The 19983-nt window shown below is 52.0% G+C and overlaps 1 protein-coding gene and 1 long non-coding RNA gene across 2 annotated transcripts in view; one reads left to right on the top strand and one right to left on the bottom strand.

Moving 5' to 3' along the window:
* The window catches only part of LOC139075695 (uncharacterized), a 318375-nt gene that overhangs the window by 263945 nt on the left and 34447 nt on the right, over window positions 1-19983 (top strand). The window lies entirely within an intron of this gene.
* On the bottom strand, window positions 5357-19144 carry LOC103541114 (myelin and lymphocyte protein-like). The gene is made up of 4 exons (XM_008507844.2): window positions 18956-19144; window positions 7587-7754; window positions 6342-6467; window positions 5357-5940 (listed from the first exon to the last, which is right to left on the bottom strand). Exons 1-4 carry the CDS (start codon window positions 19028-19030, stop codon window positions 5887-5889), a joined length of 423 nt encoding a protein of 140 aa, XP_008506066.2. The 5' UTR covers window positions 19031-19144; the 3' UTR covers window positions 5357-5886.

The raw sequence follows: 19983 nt of genomic DNA, 5'->3' as shown, positions 1-19983 counted from the left end.
AACAACATGCTATTGAACAACCAATGGATCATTGAAGAAATTAAAGGAGAAATCACAAAATATCTGGAGACAAATGAAAATGAAAACATACCATAGCAACTCATATGGGATGCAGCAAAAGAGGTGTTAAGAGGGAACTTCATTGCAATACAGGCACACCTTAACAAACAAGAAAAATCCCAAAAAGGAAATCTCAAACTACACCTAACTGAACTAGAAAAAGAAAAGCAAAGCCCAAAGTCAGCAGAAGGAGAGAAAAAATAAAAATCAGGGCAGAAATAAATGCAATTGAAACAAAAAAGGCAGTAGAAAGCCTCACTGAAACAAAGATCTGGTTCTTTGAGAAGATAAATAAAATTGACAAATCCCTAGCCACACTTACAAAGAAAAAAAGAGAAAAAGCTCAGATAAATAAAATTAGAAATGAAAGAGCAAAAATTACAACAGACTCCACAGAAATACAACGGATTATAAGAGAATACTACAAAAAGCTATATACCAACAAAATGGACAATCTAGAAGAAATGGATAAATTCTTAGACTCTTACAACCTCCCAAAGCTGAATCAAGAAGAAACAGATAATCTGAATAGACCAATCATAAGTAAAAAGATTGAAACAGTAATCAAAATCATCCCAAAACATAGAAGCCCAGGACCAGCGGGTCTCCCCGGAGAATTTCTACAAAACTTTCATAAAGGACTTATTATCTATTCTTCTCAAGATATTCCAAAAATTCAGGGAAGATGGAATGTTTCCTAACACATTCTATGGTGACAACATCGCTCTGATCCCAAAGCCTGAAAAGGAAAACACAAAAAAGGAAAATTACAGGCCAACATCGCTGATGAACATAGATGCAAAAATCCTCAACAAAAGATTGGCAACTCAAATAGAGCAATACATCAAAAAGATCATACATCATAATCAAGTGGAATTTATACTGGGGACAGAAGGACGGTTCAACATCTGCAAATCAGTGTGATACACCACATTAACAAAATGAGGAATAAAACCACGTGACCATCTTCATAGATGCAGGAAAAGCATTTGACAAGATTCAACAGCCATTTATGATTAAAAAAAAACTCAACAAAATGGGGATAGAAGGAAATTACCTCAACATAATAAAGGCCACATATGACAAATCCACAGCCAACATCATACTCAATGGGAAAAAACTGACCATCATCCCTCTGAGAACAGGAACAAGACAAGAGTGCCCAATATCATCACTCTTATTCAACACAGTACTGGAGGTTTTGGCCAGAGCAAGCAGGCAAGAGAAAGGAATAAAAGGAATCAGAATAGGGAGTGAAGAAGTGAAACTCTCACTGTTTGCAGACAACATGATCTTATATATAGAAAACCCTAAAGTATGCATTTGAAAACTATTGGAAATAATGGACAACTACGTAACGTTGCGGGGTACAAATCAACCTACAAAAATCTGTTGCATTTCTATACTCTAATGATGCACTTACAGAAGGAGAACCGAAGAATATAATTCCATTTACAATCTCAACAAAAATAATAAAATATCCAGGAATAAATTTACCAAGGAATGAAATACCTATACAATGAAAACTATAAGACATTACTGAAAGAAATAGATGATGACATAAAGATTTGGAAAGAGATTCCATGCACATGGATTGGAAGAATAAACATAGTTAAAACGTCCATTCTACCCAAAGCAATCTACAGATTGAATGAAATCCCAATCAGAATCCTAAGGACATTCATCATGGAAACAGAACAAAGACTCCTAAAATGCATATGGGGCAACCAAAGACCCCAAATTGCTAAAACAATCCTGAGAAAAAAGAACAAAGCTGGAGGCATCATAATCCCTGACTTCAGAATATACTATAAAGCTATAGTAATCAAAACAGCATGGTACTGGTACAAAAACAGGCACACAGATCAATGGAACAGAACTGAAAGCCCAGAAATAAAACCACACATCTATGGACAGCTAATCTTCAACAAAGGAGCCAAGAACATACAATGGAGAAAAGAGTCTCTTCAATAAATGGTGCTGTGAAATCTGGACAACATCTTGCAAAAGAACGAAGGAAGACCATTATCTCATGCCATACACAAAAGTAAACTCAAAACGGATCAAAGACTTGAAGATAAGTCCTGAAACCATAAGACTGCTGGAAGAAAATAAGTAGTACACTCTTTGATATCAAACTTAAAAGGATCTTTTCAAATACCATGTCGTCTCAGACAAGGGGAAAAAAAGAAAAAATAAACAAGTGGGACTTCATCAGACTAAAGAGCTTTTGCAAGGCAAAAGAAACTAGGATCAAAACAAAAAGACAATCCATTAATTGGGAGAAAAGTTTTACAAATCACATGTCTGACAAGGGGTTAATCTCCATATTATATAAAGAACTCACACAACTGATCAGCAAAAAAACCAAACAGCCCAATCAGAAAATGGGCAGAGGATATGAACAGACATTTTTCCCATGCCTAAGTTCAATAAGAATCTGTTCTTCTTACAGCAGGACATAATTTAAAACACTGGTTATATTACCAAGGCTTTGACTGAAATGTCATATTTGAAAAAAAATGCATAAAAAAGATATGACCAAATGGCTTTGAGGAACAAGAATTGACTTTATGGAACAAATAAAGCCACAAGGAAATATTGGCCTGGTACCTTGCTTAAAGGGTTCCCAGCGACCTAACTAGGTGAGTAAAGAAGGTAACTTTCCTGGCAGGTGCAAGAATCACAGGATATTTGGGGGACCTTGAGAACAGAGGAATTCACCCAAATCTGTAGGTATTACAGGTGGTTTCTGATGACAAGTCCTTGACTTGGCTTTCCTCATCTTGAGAGGCCTTTAAAGTTCAATCTGAGATTCCTTATAAAAAGTTCTGTCAAAGTAGTTTTAAAAGAGCCTATGAGCAATTGCTATCCTTGCTGTACTTATGTAAATAATTGGGCCAACTTTCTTAAAACTAGGCGTACTTTGCAAACCAATGAGTCTTAATTTGGCTGCCTTTAGTAAAAATGAGGGTGATTTTAGACAGAAAAATTATGTTTCAACAGAAATTATAATACACATTTGTGCATGTTAGATTCCAGCTCTGTTAATTGTCTTTGAAGTTTTTGTTTTCTATCTGGAAACTGAATTGGATACTGAATTCTTCTAGTTTCCTCAAATAGCTGGTACAGATCTCGAAATTAATGTTTTCGATTTTTTGTGTCCTTTTCATTTAGAATCACTGAGAACTAAAACCACCCTTTCTCCTGAAGCCCTGAAAACTGAAGCTGGACAACTTGACATAAACCTAAGAGAGAGCACCATGATAGCCCATGTTTGGACAATCTTCATGTCAGTTGCTGTGTAAACCACTCAAAAGGTTTACCTGAATGACTTATGACATCATCAGAGACATTTCAAACTGCAGGGGATGCTTCATCCCTGACATCTAGAGATCTTCTTGACTGACTGTCCCCTGGGCTCAGAAATTGGCTTGTAATTTGCTTCAACCATTAACCTTGTTTTTCTTTTTGTTCCTTTAGAAATGCTTCTTAAGTTTCTGAATACTTGCTTACACAATACAGGCCTAACTTTGGGAGACACTGTGTTCTAGAGATGATCCAAAAGACCTGGAGGAAACTTGAACTAAGGAACTAGGTACTGTCAGATGTTCCTCTGCACCATCTTTGTCATGGAGATTGGGTTCAGTGAAAACCCTGGAAGCACAAGATCGGACCATACAAGAAATGCCACAGGGAACATGAACCATGCTGTAGAGAAACACCACAACTGGGATCACCCAAACTTTGGGTGGCTTCATACTCTAGACACTGACCTCTTCAAATATTCAAGTGAACCTCTGACAGGCCACCAGTTGCTGTTCAGAAGACAATCTCCTAAACATAAGTAATAAATGACTCCCAGGTTCTTAACTTATTTGTTGGACTATTAGACAGCAGGCTATTTGCCTACATCAGATTCCACCTGAGGTTCTAGACACTAGCCTTCATTTGTTTACAGGCCCCTTTTCCTGGATTCCCAAAGGATTAAGGTCCATTACAGATAAGATACTAAAATTTTGTCCGTGTATCTTGCTAATCTGTGTGGTCATCTATGTAATTATAAAATGTGGACTTAAATGTTGCTCTAAAGCCATTGATCAGAGCACTGAAATATTAGTCATGCAAAGCATATCTCACTCTCCCCACCTGGTGTCCAAAATGTCTTAAAATAAAGGTAGAAAATTTTCAGCCCTCTAACCCTGATCTTTGCCCTTTTGCAGCAGGAAGTAGCTAGAGGGGTGTTCACACCTATTCCCCAAGATTGAGGAATGATCATAAGATGGGGGGGTTTGAAACTGAGAATAAAAAAGTTGAAAAATCTTCCCAGGGCTAAAAGAAGAGAAAAAAAAGCTTTGAGGAAAGCTTTGCTAACTGGAGCTGTGCATACGCAGCATAATCAACTGTTGTTCAAAACTAACCAGGTGTTTCTGCCCCTCCTTAGTCTAGCAATGAGTTGTCTTTCCCAGGAATTCAAGGTCCAGATGTCAAGATTCAGCCTCACAAGGCCTAATACAGGTTGAAGATGTAAACTAACCAGAAAAGTTCAGACATTCAAGGAAAAAGAAATTCAGTCTTAAGGCCAAATGCAGGCTGGTGGAAAGGGACCAACCAGCGAAGCCACATGCTCCCGCTCCCCTACATAAAACCACAGCACATGCTCCCCATCCCTACCTAAAACCCCAGGTAAAAACCCCTACCTTTTTCCCTTCAAGGAGGTGGATCTGAGTTTTAATTCCCATCTCCTTGTCTGGCTGCCTTTCAATATTGGACCTCTATCCTTGCCATAAGTCTGTGTTCAAGGTATTGACCCCCCGATGGATAAACGAACCTGTGTTTAGGTTCAGTAACAGTGTGGTCCCCTTTCTCCCCTATGGAGTGGCCCAAGGAAATTCTAAAAACAATTTATTATCCATATCACTAATTGGAACAGAACACACAGCCCACTGCTCAGAACATTTCTGATCAGCTTCACAGAGTGAGAGGAAAATTTGCATCCTGTTTTCTTGTGACTTGAGGAATTGCTAATTGACCAGAGACCCCTTCGTCTTGTAGAAAAAAAGAAAGGGAGCTCCAGGCTGGTACTTGGTGAGTTTCCAGACAGGGTGAAGCCATCTGACAACCCTGGTAGCTGGGGAGGGTGGGAGACCAAGCGCAGGGCTCCCTAAGTGCAGTGGCTGACGACACACAGCTGTCATTCAGTCTAAGCCAAAGGATTCCTCAGAAGAAGCTGGGAGTGATGGTGTCCTGATACTGAGGAATTAAAACAAAACAAAACAAAAACATCCCACAAAAGTATTGAACATAAAGACACTTTATAAGATATTTGAAAGGTTTGTCATTTTCCCCCGTGGACATCTGCAAATACTTGTTGGACGAGCTGCATCCCCATGACAGGTAGAATCTCCATGAAGACTTAGAAACACGTCATGAGATGGGGGCTCAAAACAGCCTGTGGAAGACTCCAGTAGAGAGTTCTCAGGATCCGGTCCAGGGCTCAGCAGGGGATCTTTGTTTCTCGGTCTCTCACATTCAGACCCCAAACTCCACCCCACTGCCCCCTTTCAAAAATAGGAGATGACCGTGAAAGACGGCTCACTAGTTGGAGGCTAAAGACAGCAAGTCCCAACCCCGACAGGAGGGACATGGGAGAGTAAACAAACACCCACAAGACACACAGTGTTGCTCTTCCTTTGGTTTCCTTTTTCCACTATCAAGAGCATTTCTTCATTCTAAAAAGTTATGCTGGGAGGCGGTTGATCAGTTAACACCATGAGTTTTCAGCTAAACTTCTTCAGCTTTAAAGTTCTGAAAACGTTCATCTTATTAAACAAACACCACATGGGCCATGTACAGCAGACTGGCTATGCACGAAAACACCTGAAACCAAGATAAATGATGATTAATGGGCATGCGGAGGGAGAGGACAAGACATGGGCTGTCCACACTAGGCTGGCTGCTCCCATGGTGCTCTGGGATGACAGACCTGAAGCACGTTATCCTGCTCGTGGTGCCCTGGTTCTCCATTTGTGAAATGGGGATGACCACAGCGCCCACATGCCAGGGCTGCTGTGAGGGTTCAATATGATGGTTCACAGAGAGCTCGGATGGTGCCGGGCACTCAGCGGTCATGTCATCACACACCCGCCATCTGCAAAGCCCACCCAGGCCTGGACCCCTGGTCAGCCCAGGCCTGGACAGAGCAGGGCAGCCTTCTGCTCAGACCCTCTGTCAGCAGGTAGTAGCAGCTGTGAACACGGGGAAGCTGACGGGGCACTCACCACAGCAGAGATGTTTTCAAGGTAATGTTCGTATGTGAAGCCGTCTTGCATATAGATGGTGGCCAGAATTTCCAGGATTGAGGCGATAGAGTAAAGCAGGACTGCAACAGTGTGGTAGGCTGACTCCTGCGGGGTCAGAAAGGCCGTCAGAGAGATGGAGAGCCCAGATATGAGGATGTGGGGCCGCTGCGGTCCAGCAGGGCCCATCCACCTCACGTGTACCCACCAGGCATGGCTCAGGTCCTTGGTCACCTTTTGCTACTTCCTTTGACTCCCTCCCACCACATCCACCATCACCACCCCTCCACCCCCTCCTCAAAGAGGTCGTTGGTCCAGCTGAGTTTCATCTCGCTGGTTTGGGGGAAGAGTAAGGACTTCAGTGGAGAAGGGACCCTGCTCTCCCTTGAGGGGGGATCAAGTGAGGGGGGCAGCTTGGAACTGAATAGGCAGAAGTTGGTTCTGAACCTGAGAAGTGTCATACATGGTCACAGCCCTGGTTCCGATATGGCCTCAGGAACCAGTGCAGGGGAGAGATGGGGAGGCAGTGGGCTCCAGGTATGTTTACAAACAAAAAAGCACTAGACTGGGGTTTGAGCAGCTGTAATTGGGAGGTGACTTCTCAAGTGAAATTAGGAGACTTTTTGAGTGACAGGCCCAGCCAAATGGCCCCACCCCTTCCAGGGGACATAAGGGACAGGGGTCCATGTGTAAGTTTCAACCTCTTTATGTGCCTCAAGGCAGAATTTATGCAGAACACAGAGACCACAGGCCATCTCTCTCCCCCATCAGCTCCCTCTCTGGTGACCCAGGTTTAGAAGCTGTGACATGGAGCTGGGCAGTATGCATGGCCTCACACTGGGCAGCCCAGGCCAACCCCCAGGACCCTGCTCCCAGGAGATGGAAACCAGCACTCCTGGATGATTGGAGGTGCCAATAGGCCCCTGGCAGGTTCAGGTGCTATGGGAGAGGGGTTGGGCAGCTGGTTACCCAAGAAAAAGGCAGTCACACAGGAGGAAGCAGAGGAGACGGTGACAGTCAACTTCTGCCGTCCCCTTCTCCTGACCTCCTGGCTGCAGGGAGCCCTGGGCTGCTGTGCACAGCTCGGAGCTGAAGGCCCAGCCAGCTCAGCCTTGGAACACGGGTGGCAGATGGCTAGGGAACAGCCTCACCCAGCACTGGAAAAGCCAGCCCCTCAGGGGAGATGGTCCTACCCACCCCCCTCAAACATTCAGGGCTGGGACTCACCAGGGAGACCCAGGAAGTCTCACCGCCATGGGCACCAGTTAGGTACAGGAAGAGCAGAGCACCAGTGCCTATGAAGCAGAACACAGACACGAACGTCACCCAGCCCTGGACCAGGGGGTTAGGCAGCTGGGATGAGGTGATCAGCATCCACACGAGGCCCCCAAAGACCTGAGGAGGAAAGGAGGGCAGGGTGAGCATCGGGCCAGGAGATCCCACGCCCAGGAAGGGCCAGACCCAGAGGTCACACTCGGGCACGAGGGGCAGAAAAACAGGAAGGAGGCAGAGAACAGCGGGGGGCATTTCCTCACCAAGAGTGACTCTTTCAGCCCCAAGGCTGTAACTTGATCTCCAATCTGAGTCTTGCCCAGTCCTCTGCTTGTTTGCCTTTATTCACTATTTAAATATAATTTATGTTTTTATTTAAGAAGCACTTATATCACGTTTATGTGCCAGGTACTGTCCTAAGCACTTTACAAATATTAACTCAGTTAGTCATTACACAACCCTATAAGCAAGGTACTGACCCATTTGTCAGATGGGGAAACTGAGGCACATGGAAGTTAAGTAATTCATCATCCAAGAAAGGACTTACACCATCCAGCATTATCATTAGAAGGGCTAATTCCGGGATTATATCCTTCCTAGTATTTTTGATACAAAAATATCCTTTCTTTTATGAAATGGTAGTGACCAGATGATTCTTTTGGTCTTTATTGTCAAATAAATTAGCCACATTGTGTCAGTAGCATTTTTAAAATAATGGACCCCTTAAATCCCCAAGTCTCACAAGTGCTCTGAGTGCTGGCATTGGGGCTGGAGAGAAAGCCCAGCTCAGCCAGGCTCCTCGGGTGGCCGAGGATGGCATGAGAGCAACACTTACCCGTCGGCACCCAGAAGACACCCAGTTATGTTCGCAGGGTCAAAAGCCCCAATCAAAGAGGAGCATAAGGACAGACCTAGGGGTCACAACACCCCTCAGTGCCACAGTCCAGCTCCCCTGTGGACAAGCACACCCCAAGCTGGGACTCTCTATATGTCTCTTCCCTTCTCCTTGTCCCTCTTTATCCCAATGACATCAGCTCAGCCTCATTTACCATCCCCATCCGGAAAAGGGTTGTGCTGGGTGTGGGCTGGGACACTGGGGAGATGGCTCTACAGTCAGGGTTCTGAGGTAATGTGACCCTTGCACCATCGTCTTGAGCACCTGGGGGCTGAGGACAGGCTGCTTCCCAGTCCTACGTCCCCTTTGGTGTGAACTCAAGCAGCACCTTGACCTCACCTCCCTATCCCCCAGCCTACCTGCTGGGTAAGAGACACCACTGTCCTCACAGGGGTTCTCCAAGCCTCTTAGCTGAGAAGCATCAGGAGAGAATCACATTTAGTAGAAAAATCAGTGCAATGAAGAATCTGGAGTTAGCAAAACCAAGCTGGGCTTAATGAATCAGATCTGGGCATCTCTGCCCAGAAGACTTCCTCTACTGATGAACCTGAGATGGCCTGAAGGAAGGCACGTGACAGAGCCAGAGGGACACACTTTACAACTTAAAGTCACTGGAGCAAAATCAGTTAAACACAAATCGTCAGACTGCCACAGATGAGACGCGTGTGTCCATCTCATCCACAGTTGCCTTTAAGATCAAACAGGTTACCTGGCCTTTTCCATCACGGGCACTGACACAGGGACATGAGTGAGCCGATGGCTGAGACGGTCTTGGATTTAGGAGGCACGAGAGTGTGGCACGGAGGAGCAGGAGGATGGGGCATGCCCATCCCATGGGCAGAGGCAAGGGCCTGGGACACGCTTCTCATAGGCATCCTTTGCCCAGTCAATGGGTGACAATCCAAAGAGGACCAATCTAAGTTAGGTCCCCATTCACGCGCTCTCAGGGAGCCCTGCTCTGCCCCTTTGCAGCCTGCAGCACAAGACAGGTGCATCTGGTTAGTCACAAAGTGGTGCTGTCCCTGACCAGGTGAGGGAGGGGGTGAGGTCCCCCTTGCTCAGGGCTGACTCTTGGGTGTGGGACACAGGGAAGACCGTCCAGCAGTGTGTCAGGGTCCGAGTTAGTTCCCTGGCCTTCAGGGCCTCCTGGGAGATGGGTGTGCCTAAACAAGCGGCTGATGGACCAAATCCCAGAGGAGCAGCTGGCCCTGCATGCAGAGGGGAGAGCCCTCCATGATGGAATCCCACGTGGGACCCAGTGGGCCTGAGGTGCTTGTATGTGGCCAGTGGACATGGGACTGAGGGACACTAAATGCCACGTGGGGGAAACGGTTCGTTTTGTCACTCTCTTCAGTTTTTCTGACTAAGGCAAGGAGAAGGGCTCAAGGGGCAGCCAGGGGTCTGGAGCTCCCCCAGAGCATGAGCTCCAAGGACGGGTAGGCAGAGGTGACCTGGAGAAGGGCATGGCTTTTATTCTTAAGGGAGTGACATAGTTATTCTGGAAAAATTAACTGTAAAACACATAGGAGGTAAATTAAGGCACGGGGTTCCCGGAAGTGGCACAATCTGAGAAGGCTCTCAGACCCTGGTCTCAGGCTCAGTGCCCTGCACCTCGTTCAGCTCGATTCCTCCCCGTGTGGCTCAGTCAGGAATCAAAGGCAGGAAGAGTGAGGGGAAGTCAGAGCGCAGTCCCCACACTGAGTGCTCGTCACAGAGTCCTGAGTGAGCGCCAGCGAGACGGGGCCGCAGCTCTGGGCTGAGCTTCTGGCCCGCAGTGCAGAGGGAAGCTTCGAGGTTACCCCAACTCCCCACCTGCTTTGGGTGTGCGCTTCCACCAGTGTGAGGAAGAGTATGTTCCAGCTCCCTAGGAATGCTCTCTCTCTCACATACACACACTCACACACTCACACACCCTTATCCAGATTCCTAGGGTCTCTGGTAAGAATTCCGTCCACAGGAGCAAAGCCCACCCTGTGCTCCATCCCAGCCCTGACCCCTGGGACCTCAGGACCCTGTCCCAACTCTGGGTGCACCACCTTGCAAAGGGCCTTTAAGAATCATGCTGACTTTTTCTTTGTGTGGTTTCTCTGTAGCACTGAGTTTCATGGTAAGATGGCGGGGAGAAGTTCTCTCTCTGTTAGACAGCTTTAATGAGAGAGAACTCACACACTACACAGCTCACCCATTTAAAGTGACAATTCATGGTTTAGGATGATCACAGACATGTGCAGCCATCACCTCCAGAGCCAATTTAGGACATGCTCATCACCTGAAACCCTGTGTCCTTTAGTTATGGCTCCCTCCACCCCTCCCGGGCCTAAGTGACCACTGACCCACTTCCCATCTCTATGGATTCCCCTATTCTGAACCTTCACATGAGCTGAATCATATATAAAAGGTGGACTTTTGTGACTGGCTTCTTTCATTTGGCACAACATCTTTCAAGGTGAGAAATTCTCTCTCAAGGGGACCTTTACGAAATATCTCCACCATCACAGCACAGCCCACCGGCCATCCTGACACACCATGTGGGGACACTGAGTGAATTTGGATCAGCTCTCTGGAGCCTCCAACTGGAAAGAGCTGAGGATCCTCTGGTGCCCAGGGACATTCTCATGGGAAACAAGCCAGCAGGCCCCGTTTGTCCCAGAAACATATTCTAAGTGACATATCATGTGAAGGGAATGTCCTCACACAGAGGAAATGATTAAACCCTGGGGGTTTTGCTCCCAGGAGATGGGCAGTGGGCCTGCCCTGTACCCCTCACGGCCCTGCCCAGCAAGTGCCCAGGGAGAAATGTAGGGCGACCTGCACAGGGGACCATCTGGGAGGGGACCATCTGGGAGGTGCAGAACACCCCTGAGAGAGGATGGGTGGAGCAAGGAAAAGAGACAAGGCTGAGAAGAGAGGGTCTATTCCAGCTGGACATCTGTGAGCAGTATCCTGGACACAGACACAGCTGGAGCTGCTGTGCAGGTGTGAAGGCCCCGCTCCTTCCTGGCACATGTCAGTTCCCGCAGCACCTGCACCACGCAGCGTCTGCACGGGCGGGGGCGCATGTGAGCCCTGGAGAGGGGCTCTACCAGCATGCACTGGAGGAGCTGGAGCACGTGACTCGGCCTCTTGGGCCTCGGCTTCCTCGTCTGTAATGGCATTTTGCAGCTGTCTCCCCACACTGCGGGCTGGTGCAAACTGGCTGAAACTATGGGGGTGAGTGTGAAGCTGCTGGCAACATGCCCAGCACCACCCAACAACTAGGGTAGGACACTGCTCACCCAAGAGCCCACAGACCGGGATAGACAGACGCAGAGGCAGCCTGTTACAATGCAGGATGACATCCAGCCCCAAGTGGGCCAAGCAGCCTGGATTGGGGCAGGTCCCCATCTAGCTTTGAAGGAAGAGGTGGACAGCACTAGCTGTTCTGGCCACAGGGTCACCAAGTAGCTCTTCAGGGGGAGGGAAGAGTACACGCTGACTCCAGAGGATGCTGGAGCACCAGTGAGGGCTTCCGAAGGCCAGGGAGCCACGCGCGAGGTGGGGGACAAGGAGCTCGAGGGAGGGTGAGCCTGAGACAGAACTCATCGCTGGGCCAGTGTGGAGGCCTCCAGGCCCCGCTCAGTGCAAAGCTGGGATTCGGCGGGAATCACGGACACAGCCAGCGCCTGCCGCCCTCCCCCTACTCAGTGTGCAGAGAGCATCAGGGAGAGCGGGCGCTGTGCCCAAACCCAGGGAGACCAGGCCTCCTGGGCAGGGAGCAGCCCACCCCATCCTGTCCTCAGGACCCAACTGGACAAATACTTCCCAAGAGCAAAGGGGTAGGTGAGGGTTCAAGCATTTTCCTTCGTGAAGAAAACTCTAAGCAGCTCCCAGCTTCCAGGCAGTAAATGCTCAGAGGCGATCACCTTGAAACATCAGGCGCACAAGTGGACGCACGGCCTCAGTTTCCCTTCATCTCTGTCTACAGAACAGGCTGGACTTCCTCCACCCCCGCCTGCCCCTGGGTCACCGTCCTCCACACCAGAGAGGGTGCAGCTGGCTGGTGTGCTCTCAGACGAAGGTCTCTAAGTCAGGGGGCTGATAGTCACCTGGGTGGAGCTCTCTCTCTGGGCCCCAGGTTCCAAGCTGGAAAATGGGGGCAGGGCCTGGGCTAACGCTCTGTGGTTCTCAGCCCTCAGTCTACACTAGAATCACTGACACACCTGGAAAAACACCAATGCCCAGGTCTGGGCCCAGGGTCTGACTAGACTGCAGAGAAGCAGAGTTACAGGACAGGGAACAGACACCCGGGCTCTTTGTCAAAGGCCTGGGGATGTGTCTACACCACACGAGCCTGTGGACGATGCTCTGGTGACCCCATCAGACAGAAGAAGAAGCGCCTGCTGTCTGCACGCCCTGCCCGGCTCAGCGACGCCGGCCCAGATGCTCTGCAGTTCCCGCCTGGACATGGGCAAACTCAGGGTCTAGGTGGAAGACTGACCACAAGCAGGAGCCTGCAGGACAGGAAACGGGTTCCCCCAGGGTGGGCTTCTGGCTGGAGGTTTTGGGTAAGCTGGGCCTAAAGGACAGAGGACTCAGCCCCACCATGCCACCTGCACCAAAGGAGCACCACATATGGAGACCAGTGAGAACTGTGGGGCTGGTTCTGCAAAGTCCTAAGATATAAAAACTGGTGGCTCCTTCCCGCCAGGGCCCTCAGTCCAACGGTCCCTGGCTTATCACCAAGCAGCTGCAGGGCGGGATGGAGGCTAGGGAGGTGGGGACAGTTTTGTGCCAGAGGCTGCCTCCTCCCTGAACCACCACCCTCACAAATGGTGATGCACTGACACCGATGACAAATCAGTTTTAAATGTTTGTTCCTGGGCCCACTGGTAACTGGTCCCTTCGCCTTCGGGCAGATGCAGCAATTTGCTTGACTCTCAGAATTCACACAGCTTTACCCGACCTGCCCTGGCACCAGGCTGGCAGGGCAGTGCAGACGGAGGCTCAGGAAGTCCCCACCCCCAAGGCAGAAGGCAGGACAGGACTGCCACGGCCCCCTCTTCCCTTTGGCCATCCCATCAGGCAGATTAGGGGCAGCTCCGAGCACAGGAGCCACTGGAAAGCCCTACAGAGGGTGCTGTCTGTACAGTACTTGGGGACCCCAGGGACAAGTCATGTGTGCCCTCCACAGCCCCGCCCACCCCCTAATCTCACTCTCCCCCTGCCTCGCGCACCCTGCCCGGGAAGGGAATCAAAGGTCAAAGGTGGTGGGGATGAGCCTCACGGCCCCTCCTGTAGGTGCCCCCTTTAAGTGCGGATCATCGGCCAGTTGATCAGAGCAGCTGTTTGACTTATTAGTAAATTAATGATAATTGCACCTAATGGCTACTGAGCAGGAGCTGCGGGCACCACGTGGTTTGAAGAGCTTTGTGTATATTACACTCACTCAGTCCTCACAGCAATCCTTGAGGTGGGTGCTATTATAACCCCATTTCATTGATGAAGAAACTGAGGCACAGTGGCCCGCTCACACTCCCACAGCTGCTGAGGGCCAGCTCTGACAGGCTGGTTGTGGAGCCAGGTCAGGATGTCCATGTGTGTGGCAGTCCCCCAAGGTCATGCACAGGCGGTTCACCATGAAACCTCCCGTGTTTAGGGCCGGCTCTGGAAACGGCCATGAGAACAGTAACACGGAGGGAGAGGAGACTGCCCGGTAGCCTTCGTCCTGCTCCCAGGCACCCTGGGTCTAAAGGAGCAGAGAACCCAAAGGAGGCGGCCATGGGAGGCAGCCTCCCCTCCCCCACCCTCCACTGGCTAACAGGCTCTGTCCCTTCAGCGGAAAGAACACCAAGGTATGTGACTAAGACCAAAAACAAGCAAAAGATCCGAACCCTGAAGGACATCGCTCCCCCTTCGGCAGGCACAGGCCTGGGGGTCTTCATCCCCGGGGCCGTCAACAGGACCTTTGTCACCCCACCCCTACCCCTACTACCAGGGTCAGGATGTGGCCTGCATCTCCTGTTCTTCCTCCTTTACTGTTTTCCTGGAGTGTCTGCCCCCAAAGCCTGTGCCCTGGGCCCTCTAAGGGCCTCCTTCAAAGGTGGATCCAGGAGTTTGAGGGTCCTCCCCCTCCTCCTCCTCTTCCTGCACCCTCCCCTCCAGCCCAACTGCCTTCTAACAGGAGGGCGGGCTCTGGGGTGCAATTTCAGGTCAGCTGAGAGGGGCTGGGTGGCCCTGGGCCTTCCTCTTCCACTGCCTGTGCAGATCAAGGTGTGATGGCGGGTGACAGGCTTTTCTTCTGGTTCCTGCATATTCTTCTCAGGCCCCAGGGCCTTGGTGCACTACAGGGATTCACCACAGGGGTGGTTCTGCCCCAGTGCGGACAGAACAGCAGCTATTAATGTGCTGGGAGTGCTAGAGAGCCTGGAGCAGAGACTCAAGGCCAGTCCATCCCCCTAGGAAGTCATTATGCTGCTGGGGCCCAGCAGGAGCCAACCAGGAACCAAACCTTCCACCAGAATGCAGAGGGCAAGTCAGGGCCCAGGACGCAGAGAACCCAGGGAGCTGCTCCTGCTTCCGGGACAGTCTGCAACCTGTGAGGCGTCTGCCACACTTCCCCATGGCAGCAGTGCTCCAGGGACGAGGGGGTCCACCCACTGTCCTCATCCATCAGCACCCGAGGAGGACACCTGCTGGGCCATCTCATAGGGCCTGCCCTTGGTGGCCTTTGGTCCAAAACACCATTTCCAGGGACTGAGACTTGAGAGACCAGGAGGGAGCCCAGTCGGGCTTGTGTCATAGGTGGAGCCAGGGATCAGCTCTGGATCCATCAGGAGTCAGCCCCCAGCCCCCATCCAGTCTAGACTGGCTGCCCCCTCCAACCTCAAGGCAGGCCCCAGGAGGCCCAGACCCCCACCCCAGCCCTTCCCTCAGAGGATGTGCCTGAGCCCAGAGCAAAGCCATACATTCCTAAGGCTGCAGACCCGGCCTCGGCCAGCAGCCCAATGCCCTCTCCCACTCTCTGTGGGCCTGTGGGTGCAACAATCAGCCTTTGTCCTGCCTGACCTGAGCCTGAGCCATGGCATCTGGGACCCTCCTGCTCTCTCCTGAAAGCTCTGGGACAGAGAGATTACCCCACCTGCGTCAGGTCAGGTTGAGGAGTGACTTATGGAAAGCTTAGGAGCAATCTTTCTCAGTGGAGCTTGGTTGTGATGACACACGCATGAGCCCCACCATCACACTTAGCAGTTTCCAGAGAATAGCTCAGACTCACTGACTGTTGATCAAGGCAGGCCTCTGGTTCTGGAAAAAGTGGAAAAGTCACTTCTCAACTCCCAGAACAAACCCCTGAGAGACCTCTGCCTGTAATTCTCCCCCTTTAGAGAGGAGGAAGGAGAAAACCCGGGCAGTGTCCTCACCCCTTCCAAACAGCCAAGAGAGGGGCCCACAGCACAGGAAGATGACACAGGGCCAGGGGTCAGTGGGCACAGCCAGGGAAGGCCAGCCTCGCCCACTGTCCTGCACCGGCCAGCAGGGCCGCCCCTACTCCCTGGGGACTGTATGAGGGTCCCAGGCTGGGGCAGCACAGAGAGGGTGCCTGCCCTGAACTTGGGAGACTCTCAGGGGCCCCTGGCTCCCTGCCCCAGCTTCTCACTGAGAACTGTCCCCACTGTCCTCGCCCCCATAACAACGTCGAGGGGGTGGGCTGGCCTACCAATGACCACTCCAGACTTCCCTGGATCCATGCGGGCTGGGCAGTGACTATCAAATGCAGATTCCTGGGCCCACCCTGGACCTAGTGACTCAAAATCTCCAGGCTGTGTATGTGACAAGCAGGCCGAGGAGGGTGTGAGCTGCCCAGTGGCTCTGAGCTGTCCCTTCACTCCCCGAGGGGAGAGAAAGGAGCCAGGCCTTGCCCAGGGCTCCCAGGTGGGCGGGGTCTCCTATTCATGATCCCTCCTGCTGTGGACAGTTCATCCTGGGTGTCTGGGTGAATGCAGGAACCTGGAGGTGACCTGCTGTCACCCAAGAAGTCCCACCCTGGAGACCGGGGCATCTGGGCAGCTGCCGCCCCTCTCGGAGCCTCAGTTTCCTCCCAGCTCTGGAAAGTCAGGTTTCTGCTGCTACATCTCTCAGCCCAGGAGTCCTCATGGGGCCTTCTCAGTGGAGCTGGAATGTGGGCCACCCACCAGAAAGCTGCTCTGTCACCCTGCCCGCCACCCCACTGCCCGATCCTGGTCTGGGGGTCGTTTTGGCCGATAGGTGAGCATCTAGGGCAGGTCCCAGGTCACTGTCAAATAATAAAAAGTCCCCAGTCACCTTGGGTCACAGACATAGGCTCATGTTAGTAACTACTGTGTCCAGTTCACTGTAACAATGGAAACTGCAAACCGACTCCAGGTGGCTCCCCCACCGCATCCCAAGAAGTGCACCCTACAAGTGCTGCCTCCCACCAGGTTACCCTACCCCTCTGAGTCCCCAAGCTCCTGAGGGGCAGGCAAGGAGGGGGTGCCCTGGAGAGGGGGTGGCACTCCAGCAGGCTCTATCCAAAGAAATGTTCTCTCCATTCCAGCCATTCTTTTAGGGGCTGCTCTGCACACAGGCTGGGGGGAGGGAGCTGGGCTAATGACTTCACTGCCCCTTTCCAGGCATTTCCTTCCCAGATTCTGAAAGTGGGGGGTACCTCCTGGTATTTTGAGAGAAGTTTCCTCTTGGGGCCTGGCTGGAGCTGAGACAAACAGCGTCCTACATTAACATCCTGTGCTGTGAATGGTGTCCCAGGGTCAGGACGCCTCTGGCTTAGAAGGGAGGAGGAGGAGGAAGAAACAGAGACTGTGGTTCCAAAAGGAATGTCCCCCTTGGGTGGGGACAGGGAACAGGCCAGAAGCAGAGCCCTGGGTGCAGCTGTTGGGGAGGGGAGACCCTGGACGTTCCACCGGGGCCTGTGTGGGTGCACTGGGACCCCACCGCCTGCAACAGCAGCGTGGCCTGTGGGCTCCAGGGGCTCAGAGAGCCAGGGTCACAGGCCTGGCTGGGCTGCCTTCCACCTCCCGTGAGGACCCTGAGCTTTCAGAAGGCAGGAGCTCTGGGGTGGGGTGCTGGGCAGGGCAAGGTTGCCAGGCCCCACCCTGAGCCATCACCCTTCCTGCTCTGGTGGGCAGTGTCCCTGCCTTGGGAGGGGAGGGGAGCCCCATCTCTTGGCCCTGGAGGCCAAAGGAGAGACTCGGATGTGATCTGCTGATCTATCTGTAAACGGTGGGGCTGGGCGTAGAGGTGTCCAGGGTTTCTTCTAGATGCCACTTCCTTGACCCTGGCTGGCCCCAGGACTTGACGTCACTCTGGATACACGCAGGTGTGAGCTCCACTCAACCCTCACAGATGCAGTGATACGGGGCCACCAGGCGACCTCAGTCCCCTTAGCCCTTTTCCCCAAACCCTCCATGGATGACAGAACCTGCTCTCTGTGCTGGTCACACCCTCCCGCCTCCAATCGGGCAAGAATAAGTTGTGGTCCTGTTTTTAAACTGTCAGGTTTTTTGGACAAACTCTTTTACAACCAACTATTCCACACGGGGATGGGGGGCAAGGGTTGCCGGGAAAGGAGTCTCCGTGACTGCATCACTGGAGGCCCACAGAACACACACAGCAGCCCCTCCCAGGTAAGGGCTGGTGGCCCCTGGGGGGTTTAGGCTGAGGGTGGTCTGAAGTTCCTGATGCAGTGAGCACTGTACTCTGAGCCCAGGGTAGCAAGCGCTTTCAGGCAGCCACCAGTGGAGCTGTGTGGCTCAGCCTGAGGAAGAACCCACCACAGGTAGGGAGGCCCTTAGGACTGCTCAAGGTCAGCCAAGGCAGGGGATCCCTTGCGCCAGCCCTCTCCCCTCCTCCCATGGCCTGTTTTATTATTTCCAGATCCAAGTTGTGGAAAATATGTTCTTTCCCCTGAAACTTGCAAAGGCCAGAGGAGAATACTCCAGATTCGGCTCCTCCCTCACCAACCCAATCTCCAAACCTGGGTTGGTGATGCTCAGGCTTCTTTTGCTGATATTTGTAAACGAAATCCTAACCCTGGACAAAGCTGGGCACCTCTACAGGGACGTCGCTCTCCCATAAGAGCTTCCTCTGCGCCCATGGGAAGCGGGTCAGAGCGCAGCTTCGGAGCAAGCGCGCAACGGATGGACCCTAGCCGGCTCCCAACATCTGACCCATGTTGTGAATTTGGATTTTCCACCTAAATCCTGGAGACTGTTTCCCCCATTGTAGTTGTTCTAGGAGGGGCCAAACGAGTGGGTTAGGGGAGACTTTCCTCACCCTGGCCCCGCCATCCCGATGTTCCTGGGACCAGCGCTACTTGTGCATCTGGTCCGGACGGGTGTGCGGAGCCCCAGCGACAGCTCGCGGCACGGCTCGTCCCGCCCCCTCCCCGGCTCCGGCGCGCCAGCCACTCACTCACAAGCTCGAAGATGAAAAGCAGTTCGGGGAAGGTGGTGAAGACAGCGAAGCCGCTGGGCAGAGTTCTGCCGTCCATGGCGGCATGCTGGCTTATGTGTCGGGACAGGACGCGCGAGGCTCCGGCTCCGCGCTGACCACTCGCTTGCTCGGCGGAGCCCGGTGACCCGGTCGCCCCGCAGGCGGGTTGAGATAAGAGGCGTTCGGGGCTCAGGAGGGAGGAGCCCGGGCCGCCGCCCGCCCCGCCCCCAAGGGACCCTGCCGGAGTGCCTCGGGCGCCGCCCTGAACCACCCGGAGGGCGCACAGAGGGCTTGCCGAGCTGGGGCGGGGGCCTGACTGCTGTGTCCCACCTCCGAGCGCTATTTCCCGTGGGGAACAGGAAAAGCCACTTTAGCGACGAGTTTCGCACGCTTTGCCCTCTTCGCGGGGCATCACCATCCCTTAAGAATGAGAACCATCAATAACTAGGCTCCCAAAACTCCCCACTGCGGCACCGCTAGGGTCACGATTACTTTAACTGTTTTTGAGTTGTGTCTCCATCTTTCAGTCGGTGCGTTAATATGAGCGATCTCCGCGTCCAAACTCGCCGTGGGACGAGCTCCTGGTCCTGCCCGCAGCTGCAGGCTGGGGGTCTGCAGGGGCGTCGTTGGGACCGGCTCTGGCCACCACTCCTTCGCCCTGCGGCTTCGGAGCGCCAGGTACTCTGCACCCACAGTCCGCTCCACTTGATGCTGGAGCTTCAGTCTGTCCGTCTGAGGGGAGGAGGCCGCTCTCAGCCCTGCCAGCCCCGGAGGAGGGCGGTGGAGGCGGCGCTGGGGCCGATCTGCATTGAATCCAAGGGACAGGAAGGGCCTCCTAGAGCACGTCCCTGCCCTTCTCTCAGAGGGGGCGGCCCTGCGCCTCCGCGGTGGGAGGACTCCCCCTCCCCACGTCCTTCTACTACCCTATGCTGCTGGTTTTTTGTTTCTGGAGCACAATTTCGTTCCTCTATTTTGACTGTATTTTTAAACAAGTATCACACTCCAGGAGTT

This window comes from Equus przewalskii, chromosome 14 (genome assembly GCF_037783145.1).
Source record: "Equus przewalskii isolate Varuska chromosome 14, EquPr2, whole genome shotgun sequence".
NCBI classification, from domain to species: Eukaryota; Metazoa; Chordata; class Mammalia; order Perissodactyla; family Equidae; genus Equus; species Equus przewalskii.
Note: the sequence above shows the minus strand (reverse complement) of the source record. Positions and strands in the feature narration are given on the sequence as shown.